The sequence below is a fragment of the Vicia villosa genome, linkage group LG2 (genome assembly GCF_029867415.1).
Source record: "Vicia villosa cultivar HV-30 ecotype Madison, WI linkage group LG2, Vvil1.0, whole genome shotgun sequence".
In the NCBI taxonomy this organism is placed as follows: domain Eukaryota; kingdom Viridiplantae; phylum Streptophyta; class Magnoliopsida; order Fabales; family Fabaceae; genus Vicia; species Vicia villosa.
In genome coordinates, this window is record NC_081181.1 from 204437763 (window position 1) to 204457687 (window position 19925).

General features: G+C 36.0%; 1 protein-coding gene across 1 annotated transcript; it reads left to right on the forward strand.

The window, feature by feature from the left end:
• The first annotated feature begins 16149 nt into the window (after positions 1 to 16149).
• Positions 16150 to 19730, forward strand: LOC131653665 (receptor-like protein kinase THESEUS 1). The gene is made up of 2 exons (XM_058923918.1): positions 16150 to 16646; positions 16817 to 19730. The coding sequence occupies exon 2, from the start codon at positions 16923 to 16925 to the stop codon at positions 19449 to 19451; it is 2529 nt and encodes an 842-aa protein (XP_058779901.1). The 5' UTR covers positions 16150 to 16646; positions 16817 to 16922; the 3' UTR covers positions 19452 to 19730.
• The last annotated feature ends 195 nt before the right edge of the window (positions 19731 to 19925 follow it).

Here is a 19925-nt window from a genome sequence, read left to right on the forward strand (position 1 = left end):
GTTCCCTTGGCTAGTAGAAAGCTAACTATCCATATGTGCCAACCTCTGATTGAGAAAATGACTGGCAGACTTAATCACAGGTGCACCAGGCTGCTTTCTTATGCAGGTAGGATTCAATTGGTTAGGAGTGTCCTCTTCTCCATAGCCAACTATTGGATGCAGGTTTTCCCTCTTCCAAAGAAGGTTATTCATCTATTGAAGCAATATGCAGAAGCTTCATTTGGACAAGAAAATAGAACATTTCAAAGAAAGCTCTGGTTTCTTGGGAGAGCATGTGTGATCCTGTTTCTGCTGGAGGAAGAAACTTGACTGATCTGAATCTATGGAATAAAGCTACCATAGGCAAATGCTGTGGAATCTGTGTGCCAAGGCTGACAAGCTTTGGATTAGATGGATCCACATGTACTATATTAAAGGAAGGGATTGTACCACTTTTATTCCACCCCAATAGAGCTCTTGGCTGCTAAAATACATGTTCAATTATGGAATAGAGGTTAGGGTGACAGAGGCTTGGAAAGAACCTAACACACAGCAAAAGTACGTAACTAGGAGGATCTATAAAGGCCTGTAGGGTACAAAGACTACTATACCATGGAGAAGAATCTTCTTTGGAAATGGAGCTAGACCAAAGGCTATCTTCATCCTATGGCTGACTTGCAGAAATAGATTGATGACCAAAGATAGATTGTACAAAATTGGAGTTCAAACAGATGGCAAATGTACATACTGTGAGGATGTTGAGAACTGCCAGCAATTGTTTTTTGACTGCAGGTATACAAAAAATATATGGAAGCAGGTGTTATGTTGGCTCAAGCTGGATCATACCCCTAAAAAATGGGACTAGGAGCTGGATTGGCTGTGTAAAATTGTTAAGAGAAAGAATAGTCAAATCAAAGTTCTACAAACTGCAATTGCTGAAATGACTTATGCTGTGTGGACTGTGAGGAATCAAAGGATCTTCCAAAAGGATAACAATGTGGAATTGGATAGCCACAACATCATACAAAACATCAAGTGGAGGATATGTCGAAACCCAAAGATGGAAGCTTACTGCAGCATGCTTGAGAAATAGTTTTGTTTTAGTTTCTGTCTGTTTTGCCTAGTCTTTTGTGTTGCCTGGATCGATGGAGATCGGCTTGTATCAAACGTTTATTTTTTGGAATAAAGTTATTCTTATTTGCTCAAAAAAATAGATGTTATTCAACACTTATTTTACTTATAACTCATAATCACTTCCATTATTTCATTAACCAATCAAACACATAATATTAACCACTTTTAAACATTAAATTATAAATTGTATTAACCGATCTTTTACACGCCATTAACCAATTTTATATTAGCACTTAAACTATTTTTTATGTTTGGGCATTCATTAACCAAATTGTGAACTCAATTAGCCAACCGTTTACATATCATTAACCAAAGTTGATTTATTAAGTAAAATTTTATTTTATTTTAGGCTTAAATGCATTTCATGAACAATGAGATGGAGTCGAATGGGATAATCTCCCTGTGATCCTCGAACAGCGTCCATTGGATGTCATCATGAATAATCCGATCAAGGTACTCCCGGAATGGAAGCACAACATGATTCCCTCTGTGAGGGATATACATGGCAGCCCTCGACATCTCCTCCCTATACGCCGGATCAAGATCAAAACCATGAGTGCGGTGGAAGTGAAAAATGATCCATCCCTAGAAACACGAATAAAAGTCATGTAAGAATAAATTATTAATAGTAAATTAAATTCAATAGTTGGAATGAAAGGTATTGTCATGAGTGTAGCTGAGCCTGTCAGCTCCATGGTCCTCTAGTTAGAGGTTTTATTCAGTTTTTGGTACAGATATACCAAACAGGTGGCCCCCTAATTCCACTCCCTCACTGTATCCAAATCCATGAAGTAACAGAGGTATGTTACATCCACGTAGCTTGCACTTTTGCTCACAAAAATGGATGTGTCAATCAAGAACATTAAGTAACACCTCAAGACATAATGACAGTGATACTGAACAAAGAAGTTGTCGCCCTCAGTCTCATAATCAGCTCCCGCTACAAGGTGGTCGTGATAAAGGTCCTTCAGGAATGAGAACTTGGCATGAGCCCCATTAGTCGAGGCATGTAACACCCGAGGCCGAAGAAGGCGAGGGGTGGTTGCACCGCATGGAACACCTGGGGCCAATTGGGGCTAGAGTGGTCGCCACATCGGAATGAGAGGGATCCTAAAGCCGTGCAGGTATGGGACTGCATGGTTGAAAGATGTCTTATAAGGATTGATAGGTACTACTTATACCAACAAGATGCATCTTCTTTTCGGTAGCTCATTCCATAAGAACTCCATAGTTAAGCGTGCTTGACTTGGAGTAGTATTGGGATGGGTGACCTTCTGGGAAGTTTCCCGGAAAGCGTGCGAGTGAGGTCAAAGCATGCTGAAAAGACCCGTGTTGGTTTGTGGGGTCAGTCGATCATCCCGAAAGCAGTCTGGGGCGTTACAAATGGTATCAGAGCCAGACCTCTCCCAGTACGATGTGGTTCGAGGACGAACCATGCGGAAGCTGGTGGGCATGTAACACCCGAGGCCGAAGAAGGCGAGGGGTGGTTGCACCGCATGGAACACCTGGGGCCAATTGGGGCTAGAGTGGTCGCCACATCGGAATGAGAGGGATCCTAAAGCCGTGCAGGTATGGGACTGCATGGTTGAAAGATGTCTTATAAGGATTGATAGGTACTACTTATACCAACAAGATGCATCTTCTTTTCAGTAGCTCATTCCATAAGAACTCCATAGTTAAGCGTGCTTGACTTGGAGTAGTATTGGGATGGGTGACCTTCTGGGAAGTTTCCCGGAAAGCGTGCGAGTGAGGTCAAAGCATGCTGAAAAGACCCGTGTTGGTTTGTGGGGTCAGTCGATCATCCCGAAAGCAGTCTGGGGCGTTACTGTAGCTCAAGTGGTAGCAGGAATTGCTATGAATATGTACTTAACCCCTAGGTACGTGGTTCGATTCCTGCGGGAGGCAAAAACAATATTTCCTGGGCAGCCGATAAGCGGACCTAGGGGGGATTATTGATTAAGCTGGTGACATGCTTGGTAGGCCGGGATCCCTGCGGGGTAAGCGGAAATCCAGGGTGTTACATTAAAAAAGGCGCCTTTTTAATGTAACACCCCGATATCCGCTGCACACATCAAGCGTGTCGGCCAACCGAGCATGTTACCGGCTTAATCAATAATCCCCCCTAGGTCCGCTTACCGGCTGCCCAGGAAAATATTGTTTTTGCCTCCCGCAGGAATCGAACCACGTACCTAGGGGTTAAGTACGTATCCATAGCAATTCCTGCTACCACTTGAGCCACTACTCAAATGCCTTTCCCGGTTGAGCTCCCAAATAGTCAATCATCCATTCGACGGCGAAATCACGAGTGATCTGGGAGTGGTTAAGTAACCTCCCTCTGATAGGAAAGTGTAGCAGGCAGGAGACGTCGTCAAGTGTAATCGTCATCTCCCTAACAGGAAAGTGGAAAGATGACGTCTCCTTGTTCCATCTCTCGACAAATACCCTTTGCATGCTGTGACTGATAATGTTGTAACCGGAACAATAAAGTCCGGCAAGTCCGGAACTAAGAATGACCTCCCTTAACCAATTTGCATTAGGATAATACATATCAAATGTTTTTCGCGCGTGGTTCACAGACTTTAGTGGCAGTCGTTCTTGTAAAGATAAATATTAATATCAATTTAACATATTTGTGAATAAATTATTTAAATGAAAAAGTGTAATAAAAAAATACCTGTCCTGTGGAAACATGTCGAGTGACATGGTCAGAGTAGTAGAAAAATGAATTTTGAGAAACTTACTCAAATTTGAAACTTTGAAAATTGTTGAAATGAGTTGCAATTTGTTGAAATGAGTAGAAATCAATTGATGTGGGTTTTGAAAGTGAGATTTTGAGGATTTTGGGTGTTTGAGTTTGAAAACAAAAGAGAATGAAGGGTTGTTGTCGTGGGTTTAATGTATAAATCCCAGTTCAAAGATGTGTCTCCAAAAAGTTCAAAACTTAACAAAAAGATGTTTCGGAGATGCATCTCCGAAAACACCCTTAAAAAAATTGAAATATGGTGCGTTCAGATATGTCTCTCCAAATTCAGAGAATAAATCTAAAATTTCGCCAGAGGTCTTTAAAAAGATTAAGGGGTTTAAAAAGAAATTCCTTTTATAAATTGGTCTCACGCCGTGTTGGTTAGAAACAAGATGACAGTTTATAAACCTTATTCACACATAGCCTATCGTCATAATTTGCATTGGATCTTTGTTGCAAGTAATTGGGCCTGAAGCCCAACAATATATTGCTTAATGTCTTTGGAAGACCTGGTTCTCAGTTTTTTGTTACGTGATTTAACATGACTATTATTAGTCATGACTCATGTCACTTTATTTAGTAAAAGTAGCTTATACTTAATTCTAATTTTTGGAGGGGGAAATTTAGTTGCTTAATTGTAATCATTAGATTCATAATCAACATAATTTGTTTGTCTCTATCTTAATTAGTAATTAGATGTTATCATGACACTTTATGTGTATTTTCTCATGTTTGAGTTTAGATTTATTTTAGTAGTAAAACTAAAGTTGAATAAGCAGCAAAGAGGAAAAACAAAAAGACGAGGGTGAGCGTGACAAATTCCGTGATGACAGGAACGAGAACGACATCAGTATTAGTTGACTTGGGAGTGGAGGACACAACACAACACCTAGAGATTTCAATCAAGGTTGTTAAATTAATTTTAAATTATAGTATTAAATATAGTAAGAATGTTAAACCATAAAGTGAGCAGGAAATCAATCCCTTCATTCACGGGCAATAGACCTGCTTGTCAAAACTTAAAATAATATCAAAGACAAAACTTAGGTATAAAGTGTGCTTCTTACTATTTTCTAATAAAAATATGACAACTGTATAATTTTCTCTTACATATATGTAATTTTTTTTTATATTCACTCATTAAATAATCCTCGTATTTAAGTATATTTGTCATATTTTTATTGAAAAATAGTAAAAACCGCACTTAAAGAATTGGACAAAACTTAGGTACAATTCTTTAGATGTGGTTCTTACTATTTTCCAATTAAAATATGACAAGTGTATAATTTTCTCATACACGTATGCAAATTTCTCCTATTTTCACTCACTAAATCATATTTAAGTATATTTGTCGTATTTTCATTTGAAAATAGTAAGAACCACGCCTAAAGAATTGTACATAAATTTTGTCCTAAAGAATTGTACCTAAGTTTTATTCTAATATGAATTGTGTTGTTTATTTTTCTAGATTGATATATGTAAAATCAAGTTTTTTTTAAAATGGAAAATATAATCACATATACTATATACTATAATAAAAATGGATAAAACCAGTGTTTTAAAAATTGGGTCGAACCGGCTGGTCGGACTAGTCAGACTAAGAATTGGAGGGGTCATCGGTCTGATCTGATTACTGGACCAGATATGCTATTGAACCGGTGAGAACCGGCCAAAACTGGTCAAAATCGGAAAAAACCAGTGAACCGACGGTTTAGAAAATCAGTGGTTCAAAAGCATACTTTTTCTTTTTTGCACAAAATGGCGTTGTTTCCTTTTTTTAAGGCAAAATATTTTTTTTGGCCCTTTAACTATACCCCAAGGTCCATTCTGGTCCCTTATCTTTAAAAAGTGTCAAAGTGGTCCTTTAATTGTTCAAAAAGGACCACTTTAGTCTTTTCTGTCCTATTTTCTCAAACGGCGCCAACTTTTGCATGGTGACATTTGACGTGTGACATATGTTTATACATGTGGAATTTGACGTGGCATATGATTATCACCAGGGCCGGTCTTTTGAATTTGGGTGCCTTGTGCGAATCAAAATAGTGGTGCCCCTATACTTTTTTAATAATAAATACATAAGGATAAAAGAAATGATTGGATAAAAACACATTTTCATTTGACATTATGCAAAAAGAATAAAAATATAGATCTTTGAATCAATGTTTATACTAATCAAAACAGAAACAACTATAAAGAGACTTATTCTTCTTCTTCTTTTTTATTCGGTCTTTCTTCCTATAAAAAAATTGACCAAACCTCTAAAATTATTTAAATATCATCCTCGTAGCATTTTTTGTTGCAAAATCGTTAATAATTTGTTCATAATCAAGGTTTTTCAAAAAATTATTTTCAATTGAAATCAACGCAAGTCTATTTAATCTATCTTGTGACATAGTAGACCTCAAATAAGATTTTAAGAATTTTAATTTAGAAAAACTTCTTTCAGTAGACGCAACACTAATAGAAATAGACAATATTACTCTATAATCTATGTGTGCATTAGAAAAACAATTAAAAGTCTTTAAAGAACTCAATATCATATAGCTTGATTTTGATTCAACTGTTAAAACTTCTCTAATAACTTTCAATTCTTCAAACAACACTTCACCATTAAGATCAAGAGAATCGTCATGTTTTAAACAAATTTCAAGATGTTTACAACATGCTTTCAAGTTTCTTTCAAATAATGATCTAAGCCTTTCAATACTAAACAAGAATCCAAAAATATTTTCATATGTGCTATACTGCTCAAATCTTCTATCAAGTGAGTCAATTGTTTGATCTACAGTATATAAGAAATAATGATTTCAAAAAGACTCTTCAGTAGACTCAAGATTCAGTTGTGTGGGTTGAGATGTATTTTGATCATAGTGTTGTTTTCTACTAATTTGACGTTTTTGAATAAACACACATTCAATCTCTATTTCATTCTCAATCTTTTCAGCACTAGCCTTAGCATTTACAAATCCAGATTCTCTATTTTTTTTTCAAATATTTGATCAAACCTTTTACTAATTCTATAGCCACATCAATACACATGTCTTTTTTTTTTTGCAAACTTTTGCTAATTTCATTAACAACAGTTAACAATTCAAACCAAATAATCATAGCTACTAAAAATTCAAAGTTTCCAATTTTATGAGTTGTTAAAGATTTGACTTCATTCTTATTTTAGGAATCATTATCTTGTTCAGCTAGTTGAAATAGTGCTCCACTCTTAATTTTAGGATCAATATTATAAAATATCTTCTATATCATTGTTTTAATTTAAGTGTCGCAATTAAACTCTTTAGTTGCTAAAATTATGCATATATTAATTGATTTTATTCTACTCCATATTTTATTTATGAGAAATTACATTCTTTTATTTAGTAGTGCCCCTATAATTTTGTTAACCAGTATTTTTTTAAGAAAATATTTTTAACAAGTATTTTTGTAATAAAAAAAATTCTCTTTTAATATATATAGGGGTGAGAAATTTTTTTTTGCGCCCCTAAAATTATGGGACCCTGGGCTCCCGCCCCGCGAGCCCGTGCTCAGGGCCACCCCTGATTATCACCATATTAATTAAAGGCAAAATACCCTTTTTGGTCCCTTATGTTAACCTCGGGGTTCATTTTGGTCCCTTAACTTCAAAAAGTGTCACATTGGTTCCTTAACTCTTCAAAAGGTGTCATTTTGGTCCTTTTTGTCATATTAGCGACTGATTTAGCGACCGATTTTTGAGTTTTTCCGTCGCTAATGTGACAAAAAGGACTAAAATGACACCTTTTGAAGAGTTAAGGGACCAATATGACACTTTTTGAAGTTAAGGGACCAAAATGAACCCTGAGGTTAACATAAGGGACCAAAAAGGGTATTTTGCCTTTATTAAAATTCAACAGCCTAAGATCTGGATTCAAATTAGGTACATGCTAGTCATTTAGCAATTAATTTACCAATAAGTCATTTCTCCTTTTGTGATTAAGTTTATTAATTAAATTTATATTAATTCTTTCATTTCCTGGGTTTCAACAACATCATGAACCCTAAAGCTCCAAATTTGCTTTGTTCCATGAATATCTCAACTTTGCTCCTCTTCTTAGTAACAATTTCAGACTTTGCAGGCTACAAAGAAATAAAATAAAATCCAACCACCATAACTTTCATCTATTCGAAGGCATAATTATTACATGCTTACCTAGTCGAAGGTCCATTGTGGTCTTTGGAAAGCCAAAACCAACCCACTTTATTGGTGCAAAATCATCATTGGTTTTAGAGCTCAGCCATATTATCTTCACTTGGAATGGATTCTTTGAGATCACTCTGGATGAAGGCATAATAGCGTGGCATGCCATCTTCATCGTCATATGCAGTCCATCAAAGTGTCTTTAATTCGGTTCCCATCAAAGTCATGGAAATCTGGGTCTGGAACACTCGTTGAGACAGAAAGAGGTTCCTCTGAATCAGCAGTGATAGAGTTGTTGTTGGTCTCATAATCAACAATTTCTTTTGGACCAGGCTTCACACCATTAATATCCTTTTCTTTCTCCTTCACTTTGACTTCTGCACCAATGTTATTTAATATAGAAGACGAATATCGTTCATCAAGCTTTTTACGAATTGCCTTCCACTCATCAAGCTTTCTACAACTCTCTTTCCATTCATGAAGTTTCTTACAAATCTCCTTCCGATCCTTTTCCATCAAGATGTTACCTTCTGTTGAGGAAAGCAAGTATGGTATCAATCTTGTCGAATCATGAATCGGTTTAATCAAGTTTTCTATGTTATCAGATGAATACTTTGTTGGATTTGGGAAGAAAGGGTTATAAAAATTCTGGGCAAATCTATCTTGATGAAAGACACAATTTTATTTCACTCATTGTGTAAGACATATAATCAGGTGTGAACTGGTGTAATGGTTTATATGTTGTCAAGCAATTAAGTGTGCTGTGTTCGAATCTTGGCTGAAACAATTTTTTTTAGAAAATTGACGTCAGGTGCCATCATGCAAAAGTTGACGCCGTTTGAGAAAATTGGACAAAAAGGACTAACGTGGTCCTTTTTAAACAATTAAAGGACCACTTTCACATTTTTTAAAGATAAGAGACCATAATGGACCTTGGGGTATAGTTAAGGGACCAAAAAGGATATTTTGTCTTTTTTTATATAAAATATAATTAGACTTTATTCAAACCTTAGTTTGAACAATTTTCCCCTGTTTGCAATTAGACTTGATTTAAAATTTATTTAAATTTAAATTTTGTATTATTTTGTTGTGAGTGATGATTATATTTAGAATTTGAATGTAAAAAATAAAGATGTGAAATTATGATATTTTAAAATTGTAAAATTTTGTAGGTGTTGTGTTATTTTTAGAGACTAAGTCATCCGGTTCGACCGATTTAATAAATATAAAGTATTGCAATAGAGACTGGTTTATTCAACCGAGTTATACGGTTTAATCCGATTTAGTCATGCGGTTCAACCAGTGACACAGTGGCTCAACCAAGGAACCAATATCCCAGTACCCTCACCGATTTGATGACCGGTCCAGTTTTTAAAACATTGGATAAAACCAACAGAAAACCAAACTATAAAAAGACAGAAAATCAAAGTAATAAACAACACTATCGATAATAGAATTAGAGTTTGGTCTAATTTACTTATACAAAATTGATTTGTAAAGCAGTGTATGTTATTTTATATAAAGTCTTTTTAAGTTTTACTTTTAACAAATATTGATATATGAGTTTGGTACGTGAATACACACGGTGGACAGTCTATGGTCTGATTGACAGATTATGATATCATATTAGAATTTGAGTAATTTGGCTTAACACACTCCTACAAAACTATCTTATAAGATGAGATGTGTCACTCTATATAAAATCTTTCTAAGCTCTATCTCTAACTAATATAAAACTTGATGTTTTCTCAATACCCAAGTAGAAGAACATAACTCTATCTACAAGGTTTCAGACACTGGATAGAGAAAGAATAAAAGTCAACTACAAACTTACCAAAATACAATTTTCAAACAAGAAAATTGTTCTTTTCTTCTACTTCCTTCACATGCATGCAATCAAATTATTATATGTGTTGGGATTCAAGTGTGAGTGGTTAAGTCTCACTTCGACTAGAAATGAAGGAAATGTTAGATTATAAAAAAGATGACTCATGCTCTCATTGCTTTAAGGTTTAAAGTGAATATGTAGTGTCAAGGTCTCTTGGATCTTAAACATTTAGTCCATTGACAGTTTTATGCTACCAAGACTCCCTAACAAGTGGTATAAGAGCAATGGTTAGGCTCGATGGAAGAGCGGAAGTGAGATCCTAGTATAGATCAAGACTAGTAATATGGGTGACTCACACATGTGGATGAGATTGTTGGGATTCAAGTGTGAGTGATTGAGTCTCACATCGACTAAAAATGGAGGAAATATTGGGTATATAAGAGAAATGACCCATACCTCCCATAACCTTAAGTTTTGGCTGGATAGTGACCTATCAGAGTTTCTTGATTCTTGAGTTTTTACTGGCCTCACGTTCTGAGTCTTCAGAAGATGAATCTCAACTTTTTTATCCTTCACACTCTGAGTCTTTAGAAGTTGACTTCTTCAAAGTTTGAGTCTTCAGGTTCTGATCCTTTAGAGGTTGACTTTCTTGAGACTCTGGTCTTCAGAAGTTGGCCACTTCAGAGGCTGATCTTCAGAATCTGCATCTTAAGGCTTCTATATGAATGTTCAATGCAATGCCAGAACTAACTTTGAATCAAAATTTTAATATATGTTCCTGCACACTTGAACAAACATTAATATACTCAATTGTTCTTTAAATATTTTGTTATCATCAAAATCTAAGGGGTATGGTATAAACCAATTTTGTTCCAACACCTCTTTGCTCATGGTTGAACGATCCTTGGACTCTTCAATGGCAACCACTACGTTATCGAATCTTGACATTAATGATTTCAAGATTTTACCAACCACATAGTGCTCAGCGATTGTCTCTTCACAAGCTTTCACTTGATTCATCAATCTTGTGATCTTTGTAGTAAAATCGCTAATGGTTTCCTTCTCTTCCATCTAAATCAATTTTAGCTATCTCTTGTGAGTTTTTAACCTCATCATATTTGCCTTATTAGCCCCTACATTACTTTTCTCTAGGATTTCTCAAGCTTCCTTTGAGGATGTGCAATCACCAACCTTCTCAAAGTTGTCAGCATCAACACATTGATGAATGAGATACAAAGTTTTGAAATCTTTCGTCTTCTCTTCCTTGTGTCAGTTCTTTGTGCGGTCGTTCCACCATTTACAAGTGAATTAACACTATTTTTGATCATTTCAAAAACATCTTGATAACCAAACACCACATTCATCTATTTGCACCACTTGTCATAATTCTTCGAATCAAGAATTGGAAGATTTGCAAAGATACATTCACTGGAGATGGAAATCATTTTCGCACAATAAGTGTTTGATCTAAGAACCAGAATCTTGATGTTAAATGTTGGAGCAAAATTCTAATCACAAGATAAAACGATGAACAAGAGAATAATGGAGAGAGTGGGAGAATTAAAGGGAATTATGGTGAAAATTGTGGTTATTCATTAATAACCCAACATGGGGTTGGGGTATATAAACAACAATACACAAAAGTTCAACTATACAACTAAGTAAATAAAAAACAAACTTTTCAACCATGTTACCGGTTACATAAAGCCTATAACCGGTTACAAGATGCTATTGACTTTAAAAATATAAAAAACTGGAGGGTGATAATCGATTACACTATACATATAATTGATTATCTTTTGCTATTGAAAAGGATAGTAACCGATTACACCCCACTCCAATCGGTTACACCAACTTGAATTACTTTTTTTTTTTCTTCCAAGAGTTATGTGATGAATTGGTTCCAATTGTATTTGAGAATTCTAGCAAGCTCAAAGCATGTCCAATATGGTTTATGGGTTAACTTGACACATAGTGCAGGTATCATTTGTTGTCATCTGAGTGTGTACTCAAATTGCATTTGTTGACAGTGATCTAAAGAATAACATGAATAACATGAAGCAAGATCGGATATTTCCAATGTCAAACATGATCAAGTAAAAGATGAATATTGGAAAGTTCGTTGTCATTTTTACTAAAAAGTTACAAGGTGGATAACGTTGCATAATTACATTTCAACAATAAATTTGAATTGTTGAACATTAGTACGTAGGTTCCCTATCATTGTCTACTAATAACTTTGCAATTTGCATCATTATATTTCATCCTCCAATAGAAACATCTAATAAATAGTGGTCTTTATTATTAGATAAAGGAAAAATATATTTTCTTTTTATTTTAATTGTGGAGCTTGCATGTTATAAATTAAAGAGAGAGTTCTTATACAAAGTGTTCTATATAATAGTCATCCACTTTTTCATCCTCCAAGAACTCATTTAACTACAAGAACTCATTTGAGATGCTCCCTTTAATAAAAAAAATTGCTTATGAAAAAAAAAAAACCTATATGCAATGAGTTGCTATTAGAGATAAAGGTTAGTAGATATTTTGAAAGCCAGCTATGATTACGAGTAATTTGCTAGTAAGAGACAACATGATATGTGAAGGTTGATAGTCCTAAAAAGAGAAATGTGACTGCGACATAAAGAAGAGATTGAACATGACAAATTAAGGTATTGTTGGCTTGCGAGGGTTAAGCCATGTGCTGAGGTTACTTAAGCCATAGCATTTAATACACGTATATTATACACTCTATAACATTTTTTAAATAAATCTAGTGACTTAAATGATAAATAAATATGATGTCACATGTTTGAATCTAAATCTTTAATATTTGATATTTTTGCACATCTATCGACTGAACTGGTTTAAGATGACATAAAATTTATAGCATTTAGTATACATATAATACCTTCGACCTTTCACCATCTTTACATATATAACTCTAATTGTTTATCTTTTAAACTAGTAGAAGACCCAAATACTTCTCTAGAGTACGAGCTTATTCCTCTGAGTGGTAGTGGAGAAGAACACTTTTGATTTAACAACATTCACTTTAAGACCAGAGAACATGAGAAAACGATTCAAGATATCAGAAATGATCTCTTCCTAGGAGTTATAAATCTTCACAAAAATAACCCGACAGATTTTCAAGGGCCTTCATCATTTACCCTGATGATTGTCTGTTGCGACAAGAATTCCATGCAAATCACAAAGAGATATAGTGAAAGGGGGTCAACTTGTCGTAAACCTCTAGTTGGAATAAACATCGAGGAGCTGGTTATACAATGCATCATCAACTTTATAGTAATGGGAGGAAACCCGTTTGGCTTCAAACAAAATTTCAAGAAATCTCAATTAGCATGATTATAGGCCTTTTCAAGATCTGCTTTGAACACCATGTCAACTTTTTTTCTTTTTAGATTTACGCATAGACTGAATTGCTTCTTGAATGATAATGACATTATCAATTGTCCCTTTACCATGAAAAAATTTACTTTGGAAAGGTCTAACTATCTGATTTAAATAAAGACGCAATATGTAACCGTGATATTCGTAATAAGCTTGTAAATAGTGTTGCACAAGCTAATGGGCCTGAATTCCTTAAATTTTTTGGGAACAATCAACCTTAGGAGTTAATGCGATAAGAGTCTCAGAAAGAGAGGAGTGAAAGATACCTGTCATGAAAGCATCTGATATAAGTTTGACAACGTCATCTCCAACTATATGTCAAAACTGTTTAAAGAAAACACATTGGAATCCATCAGGGCCAGGCGCCTTGAAAGGGTATATTTGATTCAATGCATAAATAACTTCTTCCCCCGTCATCTGTTGGGTCATAGTTGGGATTTTTCAGTAAGGCTTTGAGTCATAGTTGAGTCTCCCATACTAGCGGGGAGTATAGGAGATGTAAGGCAGAAAAGACCTTTAAAAAAATTAGTGCTTCTTCCTTGAGAATAGTATCATCATTACACCAAATATCATTGGGAAGATGAATATCATGGAGTTAATTTCTCTTTCGCCTAATTATTGTCTTGGTATGAAAAAATTAGTGTTTCGATCTCCCAATTTAACACAATCATCTTTAGCCTTTTGATACCAATGAATCTCCTATTGCGCAAGGATCTCATCATACTCTTGTCGAACTTCCTATTGAAGATAAACTAATCTTGCCAAATCTATTATCTCCAAAGAGTGTTAGATACCCTGAGTCTCTTCTCAATTTTGTGCTTCTGTTTGCTAATATTGCCAAAAGTTTCCTTATTAAAAAAGATATAACTGTTCTGCATATTTTGGAGACAATATACAGTGCCATATAGGGATTTCCCTAAAGTACTTTGGCCTATATTGGAGTATTCAGGGTGAGTGATTCAAGCTGCCTCAAACCTAAAAGGACGCAGACCATGGTCTTCGAGGGGAAAGTCGCACCTAAGGAGATTTAGGTTGTGATCAGAATGGAATTTACACAACACCTCAACATATGCATCAGGGAAACCCATGCGCCTACCAAAGTCAACCAAAGCCTTATCCAGCTTGTTATAATTCATTCAATTACCAGTACAAGGCCTATTCCATGTGAATTTCCCACTAGTAATGTCTACTTCAACTAAACTACATTTATCAATGACATTCAACAAAGAAGTTGCCCTATAATGATTAAAATTACCTCCTGTTTGTTCACTTGGATGAATGATATCGTTAAAGTCTCCAATAAATATTCAAGGACCATCAATTGTGTTCCTTCGGTCAATAAGGTGGAGTCACATGTCAAGACGAGAAGTGTATACAAGACTAGCATAAATTCCAGTTATATACTAAGAGGAAGTTACCAATGATAGTTTGATAGTAATTGTATCCATAAAGTCATCATGCACGATAGTTACAATGTTACTACCATTCTACTTTAACACCCAAATGCCCCCCGGATTGACCACGTACATCCATGTAGTGAACAGTCGCATATCCAGCTCTGTCCCAGAAGGACTTGGTCTTATGAAAACCAATGAGTATCTCTATAATGATTAAAAACACTGGTGAGTGTTTTCTAATAAAATCCGTAATATGTCCTTTAGCCTTATTATTAGAAGCTCCTTGAATATTCTAGGAAAGCACAATGACTTCTTTGAAATCTAACATAATTAGTCATGTTGGTGAAGGAGACAAATAAAGTCCCAGACACGGGACAATTTACATAGAAGATTCTCATTTAATGGGAGTTTGACGAACTACTTCCTCTTCTTGAGTAGCACCCTCATGCATAACGCATTGGTTATTTCCATTTCCCTGACTTGCTGTCGGTTCAAAATGTGAAATGTTGTATCGTGTGATGGTCTCCAAACCCAAACTTACTATGGGAATGATGAAGGTGTATTTAGCAGTGCTAGGCACACCCATTTGTGTTGAACAAGAATTAAAAGTTGCCCCAATTTTGTGTGAAGACCCACTAATAGCATGACATGGTTCCAAAATGGCAGATTTGGCCTTGGTGTGCGGGTCCCCTCTACATGCTGGCTGACACACGTCTAAGATGGATCCACTCTTATCAAATCGTCATTTCTTGGAAATTTGCGTCAAGTTGATTGGGTACAATAGATATGTTGAGAGCACTTATTCCTTTCAAGAAAACATCAATCCCTTGGATTTTAGAACTCCCGGAATCTTTAGGAACATTATTGGATAAAGATTTTCCTAGACCATAACTGACTCTTTTGTTGTGTTTTTTCCTCTGCACCACCAGCCAATCACCATGAACTGCATTTATTTCTCTATATTCTTTTGCTACAATTTCGGTGCTATCGTCACCTACTTCCTGGTGCAGTTTCAATAGTCTTTGCTTATGGATATCATCGTTTTTCGCCAGACCTCTTGGTTGCGGCATTGTAGGAACGATCAGTTGTGTCAACTTATGTGGTCTTTTCTACCAATCACGAGTGTGATGTCCATAACAACCATAATTTAAGCAAATAATATGAAGACCTTAAAATTGCATGTTGTACCAGTAACCATTAACATTAACCTTTCCGACAACCGACAAGATCAGATCAATCTCCATGCAAATTATCACAAACCTCCCCATAAAAAAGTTTCTCATCCATTGTGACCTTTGCCAAAATTTTGTTAAAACATTTTAACTTAAAGTGATATACCATGAATTTAGCCTAAAAAATAAAATTATAATTCCCACAAATTGTCTTCTTTGAAAGGGTTTTGAATAAACAAACTTCCAAACAAATAGTAACCATATACTAAAATTCTTACCGTGATTATCCTCACTGAAATTAAATTAAAATACACTTAATATCTCAGATCATCCAACTCTGTATATCATCAATCTCTCTGCCCCTTCTGTATCCCTCCAAGCCGCGTTAACTGGACCCCACACATCGTTGAACCCAGCGCAGCAACTATATTCCTTTCCTTTCCACCATCCCATGTTCTTTTGTTTTTTTCTTTTTTTTTTCCACAAAAATAGAACCCTTTCAACTCTCATTTCTCTAACTTCCACCATTTTTTTTCAAAAAATATATATATTTTTTTATCACTCAAAGATTCCACAAAATCTTCAGAACCAGCTGGTTTTTATTTATTTTATCAAATTCTAGCAACTTGCAGAATTTGAAGCTTCATAATTTTTTTTTCATTGTGGGGTCCTCTTTTTGACAGGCTATTCACCAGCCTGGAAAAGGGTGTTTGCATTGCATTGCAACCACACTAAAAACTTCACCTTTCATCACTTTCTTCATTTCAACATTTTTTGTGGCAACCCCTTTGTTCTCATTTTGCTTCCTTCAAAGGTAACTAACTAACTCTACATACATTTTAATCAACACCCTTTTTTTGAGCTAATTTATGTTTGTTTTGTGAGTTCTAATGTTGTCTTGTTACAAGATTCATTGTCTTTTGTTTGGTTTTTGTGCATTGATTTTGATAGATCCGAGGTTGTTTTTTTTTCATGTTGTTGCAGGTTGTTTTTTTTTCTTCAAGTTTGTGACTTTTGGGATTGGAAGTTAAAAGGGTATTCTTGTAATTGCTTAAAATCCGTTTATGGGTTGGTGTTAGTGAAGAATACAATGGTGATGGTGATGAGGGTGAAACTTGTTTTGGTTGTTGTTACTGTTATTGCAATTTTGGTGAATGTGTCATTTGCCTTATACACACCTCATGATAATTATTTAATTGCTTGTGGTTCATCTAAAAGAATTAGCTTTCAAGATCGTGATTTTGTTCCGGATTCGGAGCATTCTGTACTAGTGGTAAAGACTGGGAATTCGGTTGTTGTTGGTAATTCAAATTCGAGTGATGTTCCGTCTCCAATTTATGGATCGGCTCGAGTTTTCAGTGATAAAGGTTCTTATAGATTTGGAGTTCAACCAGGTAGGCATTGGATTAGGTTATATTTTTATCCTATTCCAAATGCTAGTCATGATTTGACTTCAGCTTCTGTAACAGTTGTTAGTGATGATTTTGTTTTGTTGAGGAACTTCAGTTTTAGAAACTATAGTGGTTCTTATTTGTTTAGAGAGTATGCTGTTAATGTAACTTCTGATAGTTTGACTGTAACGTTCATTCCTTCGAATGGTTCGGTTGCTTTTGTGAACGCGATTGAAGTTGTGTCAATGCCGGATGATTTGTTTGTTGATCAGGCATTGGCGCTTAGCCCGTTAGCGCCTTTTAATGGCCTTTCGGAACTTGCTTTCGAGACTGTTTACCGTTTGAATATAGGAGGTTCCTTGTTAACTGCCGAAAACGACACGTTGGGAAGGACTTGGGAGAATGATCAGAAGTATCTCCATGTGAACAGTTCGGTCACTAATGTATCGACTAACCCTTCGAGCATTAGGTATCGACCGGGTGTTACATCTGAGACGGCGCCTAATTGGGTCTATGCGACTGCTGAAGCAATGGGGGATGCGAATGTTGCCAATTCGAATTTCAACATTACTTGGAGTTTTAATGTGGATCCGGATTTCTCCTATTTTGTTCGGCTGCACTTTTGCGATATTATTAGTAAGGCGATGAACACGTTAGTGTTCAATGTGTTCATAAATACGGATATAGCTATTGGAAGCCTCGATCTATCATCTATGACTAATGATTTGGCTTTGCCTTACTATAAGGACTTTGTTTCTAATGCATCGGATAGTACTTTGACGGTAAGTGTCGGTCCTGATACGATGGCAGACATTACAAATGCAACGATGAACGGATTGGAGATAATGAAAATTAGCAATTCATGGAAGAGCTTGGATGGACTTTCTTCGGTTTCGAGTCTCCTTCCTAATTCAAAATCAAAAAAGAACAAGATAGGAATAATTGTTGGTTCCGCCGCTGGTGCTTTCGTTGCCTTAGCTTTTGTTGGTTTGAGTTTTTGCTTGTTGGTTAGAAGAAAGTCGAAGTCTCCTCAAGAGGGTGGTCATTCATGGCTGCCATTGCCCTTATATGGAAATTCTCAGACCATGACGAAAATGTCAACAACTTCACAGAAGAGCGGAGGAACTGCAAGCTTCATTTCTTCGACAAATCTTGGACGGTTCTTCACTTTCCAAGAAATACTAGACGCAACCAACAAATTCGACGAGAAGCTTCTTCTCGGAGTTGGTGGTTTCGGCAGGGTTTATCAAGGAAGCCTTGATGATGGTACCAATGTAGCTGTTAAAAGAGGAAATCCTCGATCCGAACAAGGTCTTGCTGAATTCCGAACCGAAATTGAGATGTTATCCAAGCTTCGCCATCGCCATCTTGTGTCTCTAATTGGGTATTGTGATGAGAGGTCAGAAATGATTCTTGTCTATGAATACATGGCTAATGGTCCCCTCAGGAGTCATTTGTATGGAACAGACCTACCACCTCTATCATGGAAACAAAGACTCGAAATTTGCATCGGCGCAGCAAGAGGCCTTCATTATCTCCACACCGGTGCATCACAAAGTATTATTCACCGAGATGTAAAGACAACAAACATCCTTTTAGACGATAGCTTTGTTGCTAAAGTTGCTGACTTTGGCCTCTCCAAAACCGGCCCTGCACTCGATCAAACTCACGTGAGCACGGCCGTTAAAGGTAGTTTCGGTTATCTTGATCCAGAATACTTTAGACGACAACAACTCACAGAGAAATCCGATGTTTATTCCTTCGGAGTAGTTTTAATGGAAGTGCTATGCACAAGACCGGCTTTGAACCCTGTCCTTCCTAGGGAGCAGGTCAATATAGCCGAGTGGGCAATGAACTGGCAGAAGAAAGGAATGCTTGATCAAATCATGGATCAACAACTTGTCGGGAAGGTCAATCCTGCTTCGCTTAAGAAGTTTGGGGAGACAGCCGAGAAGTGTTTGGCCGAGTATGGAGTGGATAGACCATCAATGGGAGATGTTTTATGGAACCTCGAATACGCTTTGCAGCTACAAGAAACCTCGTCAGCACTCAGGGAACCTGAGGATAACAGCACAAACCACATAACCGGGATTCAGTTGACACCACTTGAGAATTTTGATAACAGTGTGAGTATGATTGATGGAAGCAACTCCGTCACAGACGATGATGGTGAAGACGCTGCCACGAGTGCAGTCTTCTCGCAATTGGTAAATCCACGTGGAAGATGAGTTCTTTTTCATGTATCCGTGATTCTGGCCACAGGTCGTTAAGTATAACGGCTGTTCCGGCCTATGACTAAATTGAAAAGTCCTGCTTGATGAATGAAAGGTTATTTTCTGTTACATTATCACATTTGTTTTCTTTTTGTTTTTTGCCTATAAGCAAGTTACTATATAATATTTGAGCAATTTAGCTGACTAGAAATTGTATGTAAGTTACTATAAGGTTCTGTTGTATAAGAGTTCTTCTTTCACTTTACAATAAAAGTTCTTTAGAAAATGAATCAACTATTGAAAAGTTACTGCTTCTGATAATGTAATTTGCTTTTCTCTTTTTTCATACAAGTTTTCTGCCAACTATTGGTTGTCTCATTTCAGAATACTTAAGCTATAAGCTCTTTTTATAGACTTTTTTATATCAATATGCAAAAAATGATCCCAATTTAACAAGGTATTTTCATAATTTCAAGTTTCAACAATGAT

Bases quoted from the DNA above. Each gene is read 5' to 3' on its own strand.
- LOC131653665 (XM_058923918.1), top strand. From the start codon at position 16,923: ATGGTGATGGTGATGAGGGTGAAACTTGTTTTGGTTGTTGTTACTGTT.